Raw genomic sequence first — 21001 nt, 5'->3', positions numbered from 1 at the left:
CTTTTGTACTGTCAGAAAATGCTACAGCTTTCACCTGCTCCAGGTTCTTTTCTGCTTAGACGTTACTTTCTGCTTAGACATAAATCGAATAAATACAGTTTGATTTCCTAATGTACACAAGACTAATGACACAAACAGATATATAATCGGAAGGGCCTGTATTACATTAATGAACTGATATTCAAAAGGTGCGCAGTGCACCAAAATACTTGCAGTTTTTCATCACCACCTTCAGCCTCGCGCAACAGAAAAGTCATATACTACTGAGTAACTGTAACTTGGCTTCCTAATCTACAATATACACATGATACAAATATATATAAAGTTAAAAGGCATGAATAATCATCCAGGACTGACATATCAGATGATTCAAAGGGCCAAAAGTGTAGCAAAATACTGACAGCTTCTTAGCAACTCTTGCAGCCACGTGGAACAGAAAACTGCATGCACTGCCAAGTAACTTTAAGTTGATTTCATAATCTACAAAGAATACATGATACAAACATGTGAAAGGGCATGAATTATCCTATAGAACTGATGTATCAGGTCGAACAGTGTAGCAAAATACTTGCAGTCTCTCAGAACCCATGTGGTCACACAGAACAGAAAATGGCACGCATGGCCTAGTATCTGTAATTTGATTTCCTAATCTACTAAGTACACATGATACATGTTAATGTGAAAAGACATGAATTATCCTACACAATTCATCTATCAGACGTTATAAAATGTGAGCAGTGTAGCAAAATACTTGCAGTTTCTCAGCAACAGTGGGTGCCATGTGGAACAGAAGACAGTCCAAATTATGGGAGTCTTCACTGAGAACTGTTCACTTTAAAACTTAATATATGTTGAAATGTATTGACCTGATATTAATGAGATTTTAATAGATTGCTGGCACATGTATTGCTAGTGTAGAACTCGTGTTACAGAATTTTCCATTCACAATTTATCATTTATCTAAACTAACATTTTCCTATCTCAGGATAAACTTAAAACAGAAAGCTTGGATTAATTTTAAATTTATCTATTGTGGTTATTGAAAACTGCAAACACAATGACTGTACAGTGTGATAGGGGTTTTATAAAGAACATTATTGAAGAGTGGTTCTGTGTGCACTGGAATGTGCAATTAGCCGACAATGGCCATAGCATGCAGCAGTCATAGAACTGAGTCAGCTACCCACCAGTGAGGCGCACAATGCCTTCGTCCCTTCAGCCGGTCGGGCAGGTTGGGTACTCGGTCCTAGCAGCTGCAAAAGGGTTAATACGGGAGCACCATAAGTAGACAGTTATAGTTACTGTACTTATCTTTTGAATGAAAGCTTTCTTCTGGGCAAATGCTTGTGTTATGTATGTCATTCTTATATTTTGTCAGTTGCATCATGGTTGACTGTACATAAAGGAAAATTCAAAATAATTAACCCTTTCAGACCTGGTGGTCACAATTGTATACATAAAGTTGGTTCACTAATATTTCGCTGACAAGAAATGTCAGGTGCATCCAAACCCACTGTGCACATTTGTGTATGTTTCTTTTAGCCATGCTCCAGCAGCTGTTGCTCTCTTGTGAGCAGTCTGTGAACCACATAGTAAAATATACTCTCTGGTGTTGTCTCTCTGTGGTAAGCCATTACTCGTTGACTTTATTGCTATAATAGTCATATTGTAGGTTTTGTTTATGAATGTTTTGTGTGGTTTCCTTCTTTGGGAAACATTAGACATTCTTTCAGTGGAATTTTCAGCAATTTCATTCAATTCATATTTGTGTTATGTACCAGGTAAGATTAATGTACACATTTGTGCACAGCAGGTCCTTAATGGTGTAAAATAAAAATAACCTAAAATGTGTATCAGCTATATTTGCATGGCTATGGTAGTTGTGTTTGGTAATTTTTCCATTAATTTCAGTACCAGCAGCAAGGAGGAGAATAAGTGACCTGTACATATGATTTTATTTTATATTGCTGGCTTCTGACTTACAAATATGGATAAGGAATGTCTTTCTGTGGAGAAAGATTGGGACTTGATTATGGACATAATTGAAAATGGTGGCAATTCTGACTTTAGTTTGAGTAGGGATGAGGAAGACAGTGTACCACTTATTGAAAGGCAAGCTCCACAAATAGTAAAACGTGTTGGAGCAAATAAAGTGGGTGTGAATGATGTGTCTAGAGACACCATATCTGAAGATGATGGAGAGGTTGTGGATGCTGAAATGAACTATTTATGCAGTGAAAACAACCCAGAATTGAATAACCTGTGTGACAACATAATGGTGACACCTAAAGAATAAATAAAATAGAAACGAAAGCCTCTAAGTACCATGGCAGAAAGGTACAAAGCTCCAAATTTTGAAGAATCTCTCTTGTGTTCTCCAATGCAATACTTCAAATGATATATAGCCTACCAGATGACTTGTTCACTAGCATGGCAGCACATACTTATATTTATGTATTACAATGAGGCAAATCCTCATTCAAGCAGACAACTCCTCAAGCACTAGAGATGCTATTTGGTTTGCATATATTGACTGGCACTTTGAAATTTCCCAGATTATGAATGTATTGGGATACAAGCTTGAAGGTAAATGTGTTTTGGGAAAACATGTCACGAGACAGATTTTTAGAATCATGAACAAATTTACACTTGGTGAACAATCTGGAAAAGCCACCTAAAAATAAAGATAAATTTTACAAAGTCGGGCCAATTTACTCAGCCATTCGAAAATGCTACAGTGAGCTTCCTATAGAAGAGAATGTTTGTGTCAGTGAAGGAATTGTTCCTTTCACTGGGAAGTTTTCTGCAAAGCCGTATGTCAAAGGGAAACCAAGTCCATGGGGAATCAAAGCCTTCATGTGAAAAGAGTGGAACAGTGCATGATTTCCTTTTGTATCAAGGTGCTACAACTGAACTAAATACCACATACTGTAAAAAATTTGGATTAGTTCCTGCTGTTGGTTTAGAATTTTCTGTTCCACTCTCATAAGGTAGGCTAAAGGTCATAAATTATACTTTGACAACTTTTTTTTACCTTATCATCTGTTTCAAGTTCTGAAATCTCAAGGCATCAATGCAGCAGGTACTGTCTGTCAAAACAGATTTGGAAAGAACTTGCCTTTTTCAGATGGTAAAACAATAATGAAACAAACCAGAGGTTACTGAGAAGAAATCACTAGTGCTGATGACATTATCATGTGTAAGTGGTTAGACTGTTGTCCAGTTGTATTTGTTCAAACTTTGTTGGTAACGGTTCAGTGGATGAAGTTGAGTGTTGGGACAAAAAACACCACAAATATGTGAAAGTAGAAAGACCTGAAATATTGAGAAGATATAATTATGCAATGGATGGTGTGGAACTATTTGATCAATTGATAAGCTACTACAGAGTTTTCATCAGATCTCGAAAATGGCCTTTCCGTATGATTTTTCATGCTGTTGACGCTGCCATCGCGCAAAGTTGGTTGGCACACAGACAAGATGCAGACAACCTGTCTATCCCAAAGGAGAAGCAAATGGACCTTCTTTCCTTTCGTATCAGGGTAGCAGATGGATTGATACTGTGCCAGAAGAAAGTGACTGATGAAGGACTGGTTTCCGACATGAGAGGTATACCAAGAAAAAGAGGAGAATTATGACCAGGTACAGAGATACAGTTTGATTCCATTGACCATTTGCCTTTGCATGATGTACGAGCTCCAAGTCGTTGCAAATTTCCAAAATGTACAGGGCGCCCTAGAATTCAGTGCAGAAAATGTAAAGTTCATTTACGTCTCCAAAAGGACAGAAATTTTTTTGCAGTTTCATACAAAACCTTAAAATCAGTGTTTTGACCATTGTTGTTTAAATAAGAACTGTAATTTGAAATTATTTTTATTGTTTCTTCTGTTTTAAAGTGAAATAAAGAGTGGTATACTTGATCCATAGTGTTAACCTCCGTAATGTATGACACGAAGCTCGACACCTGATGAACACAATTGTGTACATTAAATATATAGAAAACTAGGGATCATATGAAAGTTTTTCTTCGAAAAATGGTGTCAGGAGACTCACCTGAATGTAAAACTGATGTCAGATATTTTTTTAATAAGTGAATAAAAAATTAGGTCTGAAAAGGTTAAAATCACAGAGAGACAGAAAGCCTGGCCAGTTCATACCTTCAGGAGGAACAGCTACCTCTACTGCCAGTAGAAACATTTGAAATAGATCATGGCACTCCTTCACGATGGAGGAACTCAGTTTCCATCTTCACCCAACCCAGTCCTCTTTCCTCTCAAAGAAGGACCCTGCTGTTCTGAAAGTTGTGTGTGCTGTGATGTGTTTCAAGTAATTCTGTCAATTGTACTGGAATTTACATCTCTTGGTTTTAATTATAATGTTTAACTTCACTTTTGTGCTCAATTGTTTTTAAGTATTTAAAAGTTTTGTCTTGAACCTTTGTAGCAGTCTGATATCCCTCTGGTTCAGATACATTAATGATATATACACCATCATTACCCATGACTGAGCAAAACTATTGGACTTCCTACAACAAATTAACGTAATTTCACAGATAATTGCCTATCTGTGCATACTTTGTAAGTAGCCATACGTATGTCATGCAGAAACCTAGTGCCTCCGAATTTTTTCTGTGAAAACTTGTAAAGTTTTTTAAATAAAAGAAATATTATTAACATTCTATGTCTTTATTATTCATGTCTAAATATTTGCAGCCATCTACAGCTAGAGGGCTCCAAATTGTTGTGTGTAACATGGCAGTGTGTAACATAACTATGTTAATGCATGACGAACAGTGTGCTGTAATTGAGTTTCAAATTCAAGGAGTTTGTCCACACATGGATCACACTCCCCTTCAGCATGACAATGTCAGATAACATACGAGCACTGCAACATCTGCAACAATTCAACGCCTTGGGTTCACTGTCATTGGTCATCCTCAATATGGTCCCAACTTTACCACATCTGATTTTCATCTGTATCCAGTCCTTAAAGAACATTAAAGAACACCTTCATGGACTTCACTCTCGTGGTAGTAAAGTGGTGCAAGCAGAGGTGAGGTTGTGGCTCCGTCAACAGTCATCATTCTACAGTGTCAGTATCAACAAACTGGTCTCGTGTTGGGAGAAATGCATTTGTCTCCAGGGAGACTATATTGACAAATTAATATGTAGACATGAAGAATAAAGATGTAGAATGTTAATAATGTTTGTTTCATTTAAAAAGCTTTCAGAGTTTTCACATAAAAAATTTTTAGGTATTAATTTTCAGCAAGCCCTCCTATCAACTTACCTGGTCAAAATGAAATGGTATCATGACAAAAATTGGTGTAATTAATGAACAGGGTACAGAATGTTTCAGACATCCTCGAAGGAAGCTGATTCAAGGGATGTGTGTAATGGCAGACATAACAGTTTTAAATGTTATGTACAATATGCATTAGGATAAATTACTGCTCACCACACAGAGGATGCTTTGAGTAGCTGACAGGCACATTAAAAAGTACATTGAAAAGCAAACCAAGGTATTAGACAAATTCCACACAAACATGGCCACTGTTATTTCTGATCATTGAGATGCAACAACAGTGCCCATGTGTGTGTGAGTTGTGCATGTATGAATGTGTGTGTGTTCTTGTAAATCTGAATAAGAGTTTGTCCGATAGCTTAGTTACTTATGTACTCCTTGGCACTACAGCCCTTGTGGGGCCTTGGCCTGTACAATCTCTGTCCACTCTTCTGTGCTGGCTGCTTTGGCTCTTCATCTTCTAACTCCCATTCTTCTCAAGTCCTCCTCCACGTTGTCTAGTCATCTGGTCCTTGGTCTGCCCCTTATATGGCTTCCACATGGTTTTCCTTTGAAAATTTTCTTGACTGTGCTGCTCTCCACCATTCTTTCTGCATGTCCCAACCAACAAAGTATATTATTCTTTATTTCTGTCATGATATCTGGTTTGTTATACAACTCTCTGATTTGTTATGCAACTCTCTGATCTCCTTATTTCGATTCGCCAAAACCCCCTATCATTCACTGGCCTGTATATTTTCCTAATTACCTTCCTTTCCCATCTCTGCAACTCCTCATCATTTTGCATCATTATCCAAGTCTCTGAATCATACATCACTACAGGTCTCAATACTGTACAATACACAGTCAGCTTCAGATTCCTACCAAGGCTTCTTGCTTTAAATACTTTAATCAGTGCAGACTCCTGTTACCATCTGCAATCCATGCATGTATTTCTTCTCTCATATCATTATTCTCAGTTATCAGTGACCAAAGATGTTTAAAGCTCTCACAGGTTTTATATTCTTTCCCGTTCAAAGCCATGCTTCTGTCTCCTTCACTATACCTTTTCCCAGATGTTAACATATACTTGGCCTTTGAGTGATTTATTGTCAGCCCCATTTCCACTCCATATCTTCCTAATTTTCCAAGCTTTTCTTCCAGGTCCTGTTTCTTCCTGGATAACAAATCAGTTACCTCTGCATATGCAATATCATGCATCACTCCATTAAACAGTGTTCCTCCAGTGTTGCCACTTTGTCTCTTTTACGTTACCCTCTCCAAGGCGACATTAAACAGAGTAGTGGAGGGCACATCACCCTGCTGCAATCCTTGATTAACTTCAAATGCCTTAGATAAAGTGCCCTCAACCTTTACTTTGCATACTGTTCTTCTCAAAGTCATTTGAACCTGTCTTATCAGTTTTTTGGGTACTCTTTCTTCTTGCATTGCCTTCCAGAGTTGATCCCTTTTGATACTATTATAAGCTTGTTTGAAATCAATGAACAGCTGGTGGACATTGATGTTATCCTCATAACATTTTTCAAGCATCTGTTTAATAGTAAAAATCTGATCTGTAGTGGCTCTATTAGTTCTGAAACCACACTGGTAGTCTCCTAGATACTCTTCTGCATATGTTCTGAGTCGCCCAGCCATGATTTTTCCTAATACTTTATGTACTATGCAGGGTAGTGCAATATCTCTATAATTTGCACTGTTGGCTTTGTTATGTTTTTTATGAATAGGGCAGAGTATTGCTGTATTCCATTATTCTGGAATATTTTCATTCTGCCATATTTCTGCTATAATGTCATGCAAAACCCTTATTAGTTTTTCTCCCAGAGCTTTATTGTTTTTAACAGTCTTGATACTAGCTTTAATTTCTTCCACTGAAGGTTCCTTGACGGATTCCTAATAATCTTCTTCTCTGTTTACTTCCAGCTCCACCTCTTCTACCTTACCAGCATCAACCTCACCTTTTTTTCCGATTCTGTATTCAGTAGTTCACTACAATACTTCACCCATCTCTCTAAAATCTGATCTTTTCCTCCAGTCAGATTTCCCTCCTTATCTTTACAGAAAGGTGCTCTGAGTTGGAATCCTTTCTTTATACCATTCACCCTCATATAGAATTTCCTTGTTTCCTGAGCAGTCTTTCTCTCTTCTAATTCATCAATCCACCATCTTTCAAATTCTCTCTTTTTCCTCCTACATTCCTAATCTGATTCCTTTCTCTTCTCCTGGTATTCTTCTACAGTAATTCTTGTTCTCCTCTGTGGCATTCTTTTTCTTGTCTCATTCCTTTCTTCTGTCTTCCTCCTACAATCTTTATCAAACCAGACCTGTGTTCTCGATCGCTTCTTTCTATCCAGTACAGTTTCAGCTGTCTCAAGTATTATATCTGTGACTGTTTCCCATCTTTCTTCAATACCCTCTCCTGCCTGATCTTTGGCTTCATTAAGTCTATTTGTCAAAATAGTTTTATACTGTTGTACTTTATTTTCATCATTTCTTAATTTGGCATCATCAAACCTTGGCACAATAGTTTACTTGGTCTGTCTTTAATTGGCTATCTCTGTCGGTATTTGATTCTTACCGAATAGTGATCACTATCTCCATCTGCACCACGACAACTATTCACCTCTAATATATCTGAAGCATGTTGCCTATCTATGAGTATGTGATCAATCTGATTTTTTGTGATTCCATCTGGGGAACACCATGTAACTTTCTGGATATCCTTCCTTTGCATTCTTGTGCTTTTAAAACCATATAACCAGGTTATTGCCGATGGCAATATCAGTTAGTCTGATACCATTATCATTAGAAGCTTCATGCAGACTCTCCTTACCAGCAGCTTTCTTTTATGTAATTCTTCTTCCTACTTGAGCACTGAAGTCCACCATAACCAACTTAACATCATGCTTTGCCACCCTTGCTTTTTCGTATTCCAGTTGCCCATAGAATATATCTTTTTCCACCATCTGTTGAAACATATATACATATGAAGGATATATTGAAGAAGTGGGCTTTCATTTGTAGTACACAGGTTCTTTTGCCAACAGGCTTTAATGTCAATATGGCAGCCTTAGGAGCATTATCAAACAGAAAACTTGTGCCTCCATATCCTTTGCTTCCACAGCTGTAGAACAATGTGTGTGCCCCAGATGCTAATATTCCACTGCCTTTCCATTTCACCTCTTGTATTGCTGCCATCATCACATTATATTTCTTCATTTGCTTTTTCAGATTCTGCAGTCCTCCAGTCTTGTTCAGTGTTCTTACTTTCCATGTCACTAAATACCAACTTATATGCTGTTTCTGTTGCAAAGGCCATTTGTCCATGCATCTGTCCAGCTTCCTTTCACCTTTGGTTCCATAATGAGCTCTTTTTTTCTGAGATTGGGTTGTTGGCCCCATGCCCAATGCTCCTCCTTTATGCAGGCTTGGGAGTGGCACTAGGATTTTCATGGTATCTCCCAGTGATGGAGTTGTCCAGTAGCATAGTCTACTTTTAAATGTGCCTGTCTCCTGTATGTGATGAGTAGCAATCTATCCTAATTTGTATTGTTGTTATTTCATCCCAATTTTTCTGTTGTTTAAATTTAATATTTTCATTGATAGAAATCCATCTTTAATGACTGCTTTAAGAAGAAGGAAAAAAAAGAAAAAAAAGCAATAGGGTATGGCACTAATAAAAACAATTAGAAAAGCATTTGCAAAATCAAACAATGGAAAATCCAAGATTGAATAATGACAATATTATGAAAAGGATAGATTGCTACTCACCATGTAGAGGAGACATTGAGCTGCAGACAGGCACAACAGAAAGACTGCTATAGTTTTGAGCTTTCGGTTAAAAGAACTTCTAGAGTAGAAGACACACACACATTCACACAAGTGCTAAAGTGGTTTGTGTGTGTGTGTGTGTGTGTGTGTGTGTGTGTGTGTGTAGTTTTTTTCCCTACATTAAAAGAAGGCCCTTAGGCCGAAACCTCAAATGTATAGCAGTTTTTTTTGTTGCACATGTCTGCAACTCTACACCACCTCTATATCGTAAGTAGCAATATATCCTTCTCATAGTAAAAATCATTTGATTACAGAAGGAATCAAAATAGGTGTATCATCTGTGAGGAAAAGGAAATTATATGAAATGATTAAGATGAACAGAGAAAAATAACTAGTTTCGTATTTCAAGACGCACTTTACTGTCTTAGGAGAAGCAGCTAGAGGATCAAAAAGTCTGTATGATGTCTATAATTAATAATCCACACAAAATTAAATGTGTGTGGACAAAATGTAAAAGAGAAACCAGTTGAGGAGTGTGTGGACTTTCCAAGTAATAAATGATGGAAGTCTGATAGCCAGTACACAATAACCATTTCCTGGAAGTAACTCAGAAGATTGGAATGGACATTTCGAATGATATAGCAATAGAATACTTGCGATGTCAGTACCACACACATACAACCAATTCAAAATTACTCAGTGTACTGGCAAAGAAAATTAGGAATATAGTTCACTCCCTAAAAAATCAAAAACTGTCACAGAGTTGATAATACCTCAGAAATATTACTAAAATCCTTTCCTTCACATACATGCAGTGTATTCAGTGAAATCTGCAACACATCACTATCAAACTGTGTATAACACACAGATTGAAATATGCTGTTGTGAGACCACATAATACGATGGGTAGTAAGATGCAGATTAATAATCAGTTAATTACTAACCAGTATCACTGCTTAGCTCCTTCTCAAAGATACTGGAAAAGAATATGTATGCAAGAACCATAAAACACCTACTCCAAAATAAAACGATGGAAAATCCAGGATGGAGTACTGATAATATTATGAAAAGGATAGGCTACTACTCTGTTGATGTTGAGTCACAGACAAGCACACAGAATTACTGCTATACATTTAAGTAGTCTTGTCTTCAGTGGCCAGAGACAGTGCCTTGGAGCCAATTTTAGGTTTCTGTGCCATAAATTTTGAAATAAAGGGGTGATGCAAGATGTTTGTTAATGTGTGTACTTAGTCACTTTTCATTTCAAAATGGTCTCTCATCAGAATACACCATTCTTAAATTCACACAGTATATTAAACAAAATTTAAATAACAAAAAAAACCTACCAGGTGGTATTTTTCGTGACTTACTAAAAGCATTTGATTGTACAGTTCTCAGTATTCTCTTAGAGGAGCTCAAATATAATGGTATCAGAGAACGCACTGGTAACTGCTTGTTATCCTGTCTATTAAGAAACTTGGTGAGTGCTCACAAGAGACAGCGTCTTCAGAAACTTGAATAATCGATACCAATCTACCATAGAGATCAATACTGGATTCAGTCTTGTTTTATCTAAATGTTCTGCCAACATATAACTAAGAAGCAGGAGTAGTTCTCTGTGCTGACTATACAATTAGAGAAACTTCAATATTTGAAAATGGAAAAAAAAATGAAAATTAATAGTTGGTTATTTTCTTTAAGCCTAAATTAATTGTGACTGAAACTTGATAAAACACAATACATGCAATTCTGTTCTGTATAAGACTTGGAACACACCATTGGAAATAATGAGTGAGGTTAAATCACTAAATGAAATGGAATATTGTAAATACTTACATGTTTATATTACAAACCTGAACCGAAAGTTATAGGGCGTCTTAAATGTCTAAGTTCTGCAACTTCTTTATTAATGATAGTTGCTGATTTTTTGGGTAAAAATATAGGGAATGAGTTTTCTATTTTCATTCATGAATGTGTTATGGCATTCTGAGGCAACCTTTCTTTGAGGAAAGAAATGTTTGTTTTGTTGAAGCATGTAATAAGAATAATAATAATATGTGATGTTCGTCCTAGAGTCTCTTGTAGACAGCTCTTTAAACAGTTAGGCAATTTGGAAACATGTTATCCAGCACTCTGTCTTAGCGGCACAGGAAGAAGTGATGTATTTAGTACAGAAATCCTTGACTATCTACCCTGTGATGTAAACAATGTAATAGATAATTAAAGTAACGTCAAACACAAAGTGAAATCATATCTGCTTCATATCTCCTTCTACTCATAGAAGAATTTCTTAATGTGTAGTAATATAATGTGTATGTTGCATGTGAGATGAAACATAGTTGAAAATAAATCACTGTATGGGGAAAAAAGGCTTGAGACGGGCATGTAAATGGTCAGTGTGTTGTAGTATTTTTCCCTGAGTGAATGTATTAGAGTTTTAAATTGACTTGTTCAACACAATAAAAAGAGACTGCAATTATAACCCAGGGAACATGCAAGTGACTAACATTTGACAGATAATTTTCAAAATCTCATTGTCTATGACGGTGTTGGTCTTTATTTCATTGATAACCAATTCTATATTTCAGTACATGCCAAACCAACCAAGAAAAAAAAAAACTTGATTACCATCCTTTTCACACAAAATGACCTTGTCCTACAACCTATTTGTTAGTTATAAATGTATTAGTTTGGACCATAATTTGTTGCACAATCAGCCTAGTCCACAATCTGGTTTCCTATGCTGTCTTATTCTGTCTCAGATGTATTAATGATCTAAAAAAAACAATGAAAGAAACCTCTTCCCCTCCTGTTTCCCATCTCCCTTCTGCTCTTGCCCACTTCACTTGACACAAGCCCTCACCCCAGTTTACCAGCAGAATTTTGTTCTTCCAGAACTTTACACACCATGTATGTAGCCTATAGTATCTTATTTCAAAGGATTTCTAGTTTGCGCTTCACCCCAGAAGCAACATGGATTCTTGATTTCAACACCTGTACCTCAGAACTGCAAATTTGGAGCTTACTCAACAATATACTCTTAGTCTTGGACCCCCTAAGCTTACTCTAAATGCTTCCTTTGTTTTGTACCTTAGTTTCACTTCTTACCAATTTGGGTGTTCCAGTTGTTAGTACACTGGACTCACATTTGGGAGGAGCAGAGTTAAATCTGTGTTTGGTCATTTATCCTCTTTCCACACATTTCATTTCTTTTTCTATCCCAGTTCCTCTTCCCACATTCATTGCAGTGATTAATACATAATTCAGGAAGGGTAGGATTCACATCAACATTTAGCTTCGGATAATTCTGTGAAATGAAATGGTGTGTGACGAGGGCCTCCCGTCGGGTAGACTGCTCGCCTGGTGCAAGTCTTTCGATTTGACACCACTTTGGCGACTTGCGCGTCGATGAGATGAAACGATGATGATTAGGACAACACAACACCCAGTCCCTGAGCGGAGAAAATCTCCGACCCAGCCGGGAATCGAACCTGGGCCCTTACAATTGACAGTCTGTTGCGCTGACCACTCAGCTACCAGGGGCGGACGGATAATTGTGTATTGGTTATAACCTATCTAAAACATAGAATTGTATGATGACACTGTTTTTACATTTGAACAAAATGCATCCAACATGAATGCTTTCAAATGCCATGTATGGTAAACAGAACTAGTCTGCTGATAAAGTTATCAATTTGTTTATGCTACTGCAAAATGAACATATAACCATAACAGTAACTATACTTCATGAAAATTGTGCCAGACAGAAAAATTTTCTGTTTGTCCTTGCATAAATTTAATTTAGAGAAAAGTTATGTAAATTTCTTAGGAGAGGCATATGTGACAATAATTGCAATACTGTTGTGGATATCAAGACCTGCTGTATGTAGTTCCTTGATGACACACACATTTGGAAGGCTTTATGTGGCTAACACAGAAGTGGAAGACAAAGTACAGTTACTTATTGTGACGGATGAGCATTAAATAGTATTGTTATCTGTAATAAAGAAGACAACTTCCATAAAAAAGTAACTACTGAGTTTAATATGTATCTGGAGACCATAAGGTCAGTATTAACAATGTAACTGGAACAAACTATTGAACACAACTAATGTGATTCAGTGAGACTAGTTTAATGCGTTTTCCAGAAGCAGGACATACAAGGGGGGGACCCAAAAGTAATGAGCATTTTTCTCTGGCAGTTGGTGGAACGCTAGTTCTGAATTCTCCTGCTAAATGCCTTCATTAGAGACCATTTTGTATCAGTTGTCCTTGGCATTGATGTAGAAACATTATTGTGGTCAGCGTGACTGTTTCTTGTGTTTTGTGAATTTTTCAGTGGCGGACATTTGCCAATGTGCTAACATCAAGTTCAGTTTCCTGTTGGGGAAACCAGCAGCAAAAACTTCCCAGTGCTTCTGACTGTTTATGAGAAATAAGCTGTGAGGCAGGCAAAGACTTACAAGCGGTTTTCTCATTTTAAAAGTGGTCAATTATCAGTTGAAGATGAATCATGACTTCCAGAATTGACGTAAACATTGAAAAAAATTGTATTGTGGTCATGTTTAATCATAGTAGAACAGCTGATAAATTACAAACTTCCAGCATGCTGAAGTAGCTTGGATCAGCAACTTCTTTTAATGATTAGAACAAAAAACCACTCCAAGTTGCAAATTCTTACTTTTTATTCTTTTAATGACTACTTTCTGGCCAAGATCCATTTTCAAATCTCATAACAAAGTCGAAAATGGTATTCTCCAAAGATGTCAAAAATTTGCAACGAACAGTTGATGAATTGATGGAAATGGCTGGAACATCCTGGAGTTCACACAAATGAATTTTGATGGAAAATGAAACATATTGTGGCAAAATTCATTCCGCATGTGCAAGAGAGCCAATCATTTGCGCATGTGCTGGGAAGTGAAGGAACAGTTACAAATTGATCTGGATTTTGAGGCAAAAGTCATAACGGGTGATGATTCATGGTGTTATGCATATAATCCAGAAATGGAGCAACAATCCAAGGAGCAGAAGACTCCATCATCACCAAGACCAAAGAAAGCAAGGAAAGTGAGATCCCAGGGCATGTTGGTTTGCTTTTTCATGGCAAGGGGATCATCCATCGTGAATTCATTCCCCAGGGTACTGCAGTTAACTGACATTACTACCTGGGAGTACTAAAATGATTGTGTGAAACAGTGAGAGAAAAACACCTGCATTGTGGCAATTAGGAGATTTGCTTTTGTCCCACAACAACGACTCTGTGCACACAGCATTGAGTTGCAAGCAGTTTTTGCCCAAAAACCAAATGACAACAGTTTCTCCCACCCCTTTTCTCCCACCCCTTGCCCCGTCTACTCATTAGATTTACCCCCCTGTGTTTTTTTAAAAAATCACAAGAAAGAAAAGAATCCTGTAAGGAAAGTATTTTCAAGATGTTGAAGAAGAGGAAAAGAATGCTGGAGGCAATAAACAGCAAATTTCAGTCAAGTTTAAAAACTATTTCCACCAGCATAAAAAGTGTTGAGAAAAGTATATTATGTCTGACAGACACTATGTTGAAGGTGTTTAAGTTTTGAAAGTGTTCTGTCAAATAAATGATTTTTTGTAAAACAATTTTTATTATTTTTTGGTCCCCCTCATACATGTGGAGGACACCAGGAGAAGATACAGCTTGGACTACCTTTTAACAGCATAGTGTTGATTTTGTAAGGTATCCTCTCCCCCTTTCATGTACATACAGCTGCAAATTTCCAATATTAATTTGATGAGCATTATAGCAACATAATAAATTTTCCTTAACCTCCACGATAGCCAGATTTGCACGTCACAGAGCCAGTCTTACCAATTTTGTAAAAACAGTTAAGGATCCCGTTACTCTCCACTAATGTATGTTATTGAACTGAAACAGTTTCATTCTGAGAAATATTGCTTGTGGATGTTGGCCTCATTCTAAAATGTGAAACAAATGTATTTTTCCATTTTAAGATGTTTTCAGGAATAAGTTTGTGTCTGTGCGTGTGGGGGGAGGGGTGTTTTATTTCTGTCACAAATGAAGGTGAAGATCTAGGATTTTTTGCCTTTGTAATATATGGTTTTTTTCCTTGATTCCTCTCAGTGCTACAGCAATTGCATGCATTTCTTGATTTCAGCATTTTTATATTGGGTTATGAATTCTACTGGAACTTTGTTTTCTTTTTGTTTGTAATATAGGATGAAGATCAAGAATTGTTTAAACGTGATTTCTCAGCTGCAACTTTGGAAGATCACTTTGATAAAACTATTCTGCCAAAGGTAATGCAGGTGAAAAATTTCGGCCGAAGTGGGCGTACAAAATATACGCACCTGGTGGACCAGGATACAACGCAGTTTGATTCCCCTTGGGTTTCTGAAACAGCTCAGAATCTGAAATTCCACACAACTCTTGCTGCGGGTATGAAGCAAGTGTTTGAGAAACCAACACAGTACAAAAGGAAACAACAACAGCAGTGATTGTGTTCACAAGAAAACATAAGTTCATGTAAAAACAGTAAAGACTTCATCAAAATTGTTGTTTTACTTGTTTACAAAAATCAAGTGTGTGTCTTTTCAGAGTGATAGACTTTTTTTTAGATATCTGAGAAATGTGTGAAAGTTGTACAGAACTTCTGTGACCTGTATGTCAACATTCATTGTACAGTGATTCATTTTGCAGTGACTGCATATTATCCCATCAGTGGATTCCTTTTGGATGTAAGTGTGTAACAAAACTTGAAGAGCTTAATTTTATATTGCCAGAAAGATGATTTTACTGGCTTCTGTGAAGAGTGCACAGAAATATTGGGTTGGCAGATTAATTTGTTCTTTACTTTTATGTGTGATGAAACACAGTGTACTGATATATTTTGACAATTCGTATCAGCTTAATAATTCTGAGCACATAGCGTATTTGAAGCATATAAAGAAAATACTTACACTGTATATTTCATACTCCACTCATCTGTGCAGATCTTTCAGTGTAGAGAATACTGTAAGTCGAATAAGTGGTAATTGGAGGGTGTCATGAATATGGGAAATAAGGCAGTGCATCACAGCTAAGATTCAGCAATGCACTCAGTGTGCTCAGTAATGCACAGGGAATGGTGTTGTCAATGTCAAATTTGCTCAATCACACCTTCATCCTTGGCTGGTTTTGAATGATTTGTGTGAATGACTTCACTGCAACCACTCTACATTAGGGAGAAAAATGCTATCTAATAGTATCTCGTGTTCACCAAAATCCAGAACATACAAAACTGGTGATAAGTGAGCATAAATTTTCAAGAAATTGAACAATCAAGGTATGCAGTGAAATCAGGAAAAAACGATGGAAGTACAGGTAGACTCATTAATTACCTGAATGAAATGTTTTGTAATATAATACTTTGTTGAAACACTGTGTTGTTGCTACATTGACTGCAGCCTGAAAAAAAAGTTTCTGACAATCATTATAACATTTTAATGATCCAATGTACTATATGAATTCCAAGTATATGCATGTTAAAGTTTTAAATAACTTTATTTTGCATTTGTGTTAAGTTTCTTGTACTCTAGAGGAGTTTTCTTGTCTTTTATTTCTGTCTTCCACTGTGTTTCATTGCAAGATGTTCATCTGTGATTGATTGTATACTATAATTTTCATATTGGTTTTGAAAAATTGAATACTCAATAGTCCTGAATAGGTAATTTACTTTTTGTTTTGTGTTAATTAAATTTTGATGTTGCATAGAACACAGGCATCTACAGTAACAACTTCTCGTGGTGGTTAGGCAGGATGTGTGTATGGTATTTCAAAGTATCACTCTTGGAATTTGGATAGCTGTAACTGGCAGTTATACGAAGACAAATCAGATGTCAATAAATGTAAATAAATGTTTATTAACAGAAAAATGATGACAACAATTATTAATGTTGGATAACTTGTTGACAAATTAAGACTTAATGCTAAACTGGGACTCAAACTGAATCCAGTTCCAAATCTCTGTCGGATATAATTTTAACCTGTTAAGAACTTTCATAACCATGTGTTTTCTATTGCAGAAAGAAAGATTTACTTTATTTACACAGTCATTTGATGGGGAGACAAAGGAGTAGCCTTGTTCTTGGAAATGTGTATTGATTTTAATGGTCTACAGTTTTGTTCAATCACACATGTCCTTATCCACATCAGAACAACTTCCAGGAATGCTTTTCTTTAGATTATCTACAAATTCAAAATAATGCTGTGAGATATGCAACTTGTTGGCTTTTTGAATATTTCTTAGGCCAATCATTGAAGTGTATTCCTTATAATTTTTTATGTCGGGAGTGATGCTACTCAGTGTTATCCTTGGAATAGTGTGACTTTACTACATACCTCAGACTCTATAAATCATCCTGACAACACTTCACATTAATTATTATGGACGAGTCATGTACATATATTGGATTGTGAAGACGTACCTCATATAAATATTTCTTGTTCCTTTTCAGGGCTCTGATCTTGATGGTGGTGTTTTCCATACACAACACATAAGCAGTTTATATTTCAAGGCCCTCATGAGATAAAAAATACTTTTTGCCTTTCCATACACAAGTTTCTGGTTTTGGATTAATATACTTAGGAGTAAGCTTATTTCAGCGAAAAAAGGAAATAATGTATTTGCAGTTTGTCTTTGTAGTGCACAGTCCTGCACCCATCACAGTTACCACTATGATTGGTTATGGGAATCTTACCAGTTTTTTGCATGACATTGACAAAATTAGTGGTTACACATTTTCATACAAGCACACTAAATATTGCAATCATAAATTACTGCTGAAATACATATGAATTGTGCATTAATGTGCAATGAATTTATGATGAAAATGAAATGTCGTGTGGCGAGGGCCTCCCGGTGGGTAGACCTGGTCGCCTGGTGCAAGTCTTTTGAGGCGACGCCACTTTGGGAACTTGCATGTCAATGAGAATGATGGAGATGACACGAGCACCCAGTCCCTGAGTGGAGAAAATCTCCAACCCAGCTGAGAATCAAACCCAGGCTCCCCAGCATGACAAGTCGGCACTCTGTTCACTCGGCTACGGTGGCGGATAGTTTATAATGATGAATGTGTATTATGTATGTGCAGTACACTGACTTAGCAAATGTCGTGGGATATGCATCTAATATTGCGTGGGGTCTCCTCGGGCCCTGCAGACTGCAGTGAGATGCCGTGGAAGTGACTCTACAAGTCCATGGTTCTCCTCTGGAAGCATCTGACACAAAATCATTTTCAGAGTGGCAACCAATTCTGTTTGTGTGTGCAGGTTCCACAACACAGAGCCTGCATTCCATGACATCAGAGATATGCTCAATGGGGTTCAAATCTGGGCTTTGGGGTGGCCGGCCACCTCAGTCTTTGGACCACCCATACATGTTCCTGGAACCATTCTGAGGTGACATGGGAGCGATGTGGCAGTGCATTATGATCATGAAACACTACAGAACCATCAGGGTGTTGGAAGACCAGAAATGGGTGGAGATGGTCCTTGAGCAGGTCAGCATACTGCAGACAATTCACAGTCCCTTCCAGAAGAATTAGGGGGCCCATTCCATACCAGGAAAGTGCCCCCAGACCATAACACACACACCACTGCCTAGGACCACACCTTCTTGACAGGCGGGATCCATCGACTCATGTGGTCTGCATGTGGTCCCATCAGCATGGTGCAGTTGAAATCATGATTCGATCGACCACATAACGATACTCCATTGATCCAGTGTCCACCCCTGGTGATTGGCAAGACATGCAAGCAGTTGTGCCTGATGACATTGGGTTAACAGTGGCACCCAAATGTGATGCCAGTTCCCATACCCCTTGGAACCCATGTTCTAAGGGATTGTCCACAGGGAGATGTGTCTAGCATGCCCTCTGTTGAACTGAGTACTGATTTGTTGCGTTATTGCCCCTCTGTCACTCTTGACGATCCATCTCAAATGTCGCTGGTCATGGTCATTGAGGGTAGCTGGACGGCTGTTAGTTCATCTATTGTGGACTGTGACACCCTCATTCAACTCACGATACACCCTGTTCATGACTGAACATGTGAAACCAAATTCCTGCACAACAGCCAAAATCAAAATTCCCATCTGTTGGGCACTAACCACCATACCCCTTTCGAATGGCATCAGCTCATGACAGGGTTGCATTTTACACAAATCACTTGCACAACAGCATCTCAGAAGATTGATCTCCTGTACAACTGCGTCTGGCAAAAGGCAGGGGGGGGGGGGGGGGGTGCATACAACACACCTGCGTCATCTGTGCCCCACTATCCTGTGACATTTGCTTGCTAAGTCTATGTATAGTGTAGTGACTTTCTTTGCTGGGTAGAGGTGGAAATGAAAAAGAGGAGGAAAATGAAATCTGTTGTCACTATGTACTCTAGTGTAAATAACCACATGTCCTCTTCTAACAAACAAATGACTATGAAAGTACACTGTACAGGTAATAGATGCAAAATTAGAGAGAGATCAGTCTGTTGATTATAAAGTTTACTCTATCAGTACTACTGTTTGTAGTATTGTAGTAGAATATAATCTTAAGTTGCTATATACCCATCAGTCACTGTTGCTTGTTAGTTTGCTAGAGGAGGATTGCATGTAGAAGTGTCCAAGTAAATAATTTTGGAAGACCATGTTCAAAACGTGTATATTACTTGAAGTAACATGGACTGAATCCGAATGCTGGTTTAGACATCTTGGTGTGTTAGTATGCATATATTATTCCAGATTATATACTTTAGTGACCATTCCTTGTGAAATGACTTACTTGCCCTAAATTTAATGTGGAATCTCAATATTGAGCTAATTAGTATTTCTCATGTCTACCACCTACAGTATTTTTACGAGAATTTAATAATCGTATAGATGAAAAGAGTACTGTAATGAAAACATGAGGGAGAACTGTAAAATAAGGAGGACAGACTGACTGGTCAGTACTTAACTTCAAGAGTCAAAATTCTAAATACTTCTGATATATACTTATAATAGGACAAAAAACCATCCTAGTTTTCAGAACTGTTTGTTCCTTCTTCAAGAAGGAAAGAGGCATAAGTTGGGGATGGTCAGAAACTAAAAAATAAGTCAGTTGGACCCCAGGATGAGTGGGAACCATCTATTGGTGAAGATGAAGGGGGAGGCATCAGAGAGAGAGAGAGAGAGAGAGCATGAGCGAGTGAGGAGGCCAGTGATATTACATTGGTAAGCACTTTTCCCCACTTGTCTAGAAACAATGTGGTCTGAGAGAGAAGTAAAGGTAGGCTAAGATGAAAAGAAATTATAAATTAAATGAATAATGCAATTGAGAATGAGGTTGCAAGAAAGAAATTGGCAAAATGGTAAAAAGCTACCGGGTATGAAAGGGGGGGGGCAACGAAGGTATCAAAGAAGACTTAATAAGAGAGGAGAGAGTCATTTGTTAACAGAGGCTAAATCCCGGGGGTCGCAGGATGCATGGATATGTTGGAGAGCTAGTTCACATCTTTGCAGTTCTTGTTAACTTGTACCACTAGAGAGAATCCAAATGTGTGGTGTTGTGAACATTTAGTCATTCTATATTCTATAGAGCATGCTCAGCATTCGTATATTGTGTTCCCGCAAAGTGAACAATTATTCTGTGTGCCTTCATGTGCCCAGCCAATTTAGCGGTGGTCATTACTGTTAAAGCATTATGTGATGATTACAGTTAGCAAACAAAATTCACAGTTTCACATATTGTTTCTGTCTTTGATGATGTAGGATTTATCAGTGGTGAGGCTGGCATAAGTGGTAATGGATGGGTACACTGGATTTTACAAGGATGACAGTGGGTGGTGGTTGGAGGTTACCAGGAAGAGAGGATCTCATTTCAGCACTTGACCTGAGATAGTCATTACCTTTTCAGAGCAATG

General features: G+C 37.6%; 1 protein-coding gene across 1 annotated transcript in view; it reads left to right on the top strand.

Annotated features, from left to right (window-relative positions):
- The window catches only part of LOC124721428 (microfibrillar-associated protein 1), a 72253-nt gene extending 55273 nt beyond the window's left edge, over nt 1-16980 (top strand). Inside the window, exon 8 of the mRNA XM_047246402.1 lies at nt 15286-16980. Within this exon, the coding sequence (XP_047102358.1) occupies nt 15286-15564 (279 nt within the window). The 3' untranslated portion in view covers nt 15565-16980. The remainder of the gene's footprint in view (nt 1-15285) is intronic.
- Nucleotides 16981-21001: the final 4021 nt, after the last annotated feature.

The sequence above is a fragment of the Schistocerca piceifrons genome, chromosome X (genome assembly GCF_021461385.2).
Source record: "Schistocerca piceifrons isolate TAMUIC-IGC-003096 chromosome X, iqSchPice1.1, whole genome shotgun sequence".
Taxonomy (NCBI): Eukaryota; Metazoa; Arthropoda; class Insecta; order Orthoptera; family Acrididae; genus Schistocerca; species Schistocerca piceifrons.
Note: the sequence above shows the minus strand (reverse complement) of the source record. Positions and strands in the feature narration are given on the sequence as shown.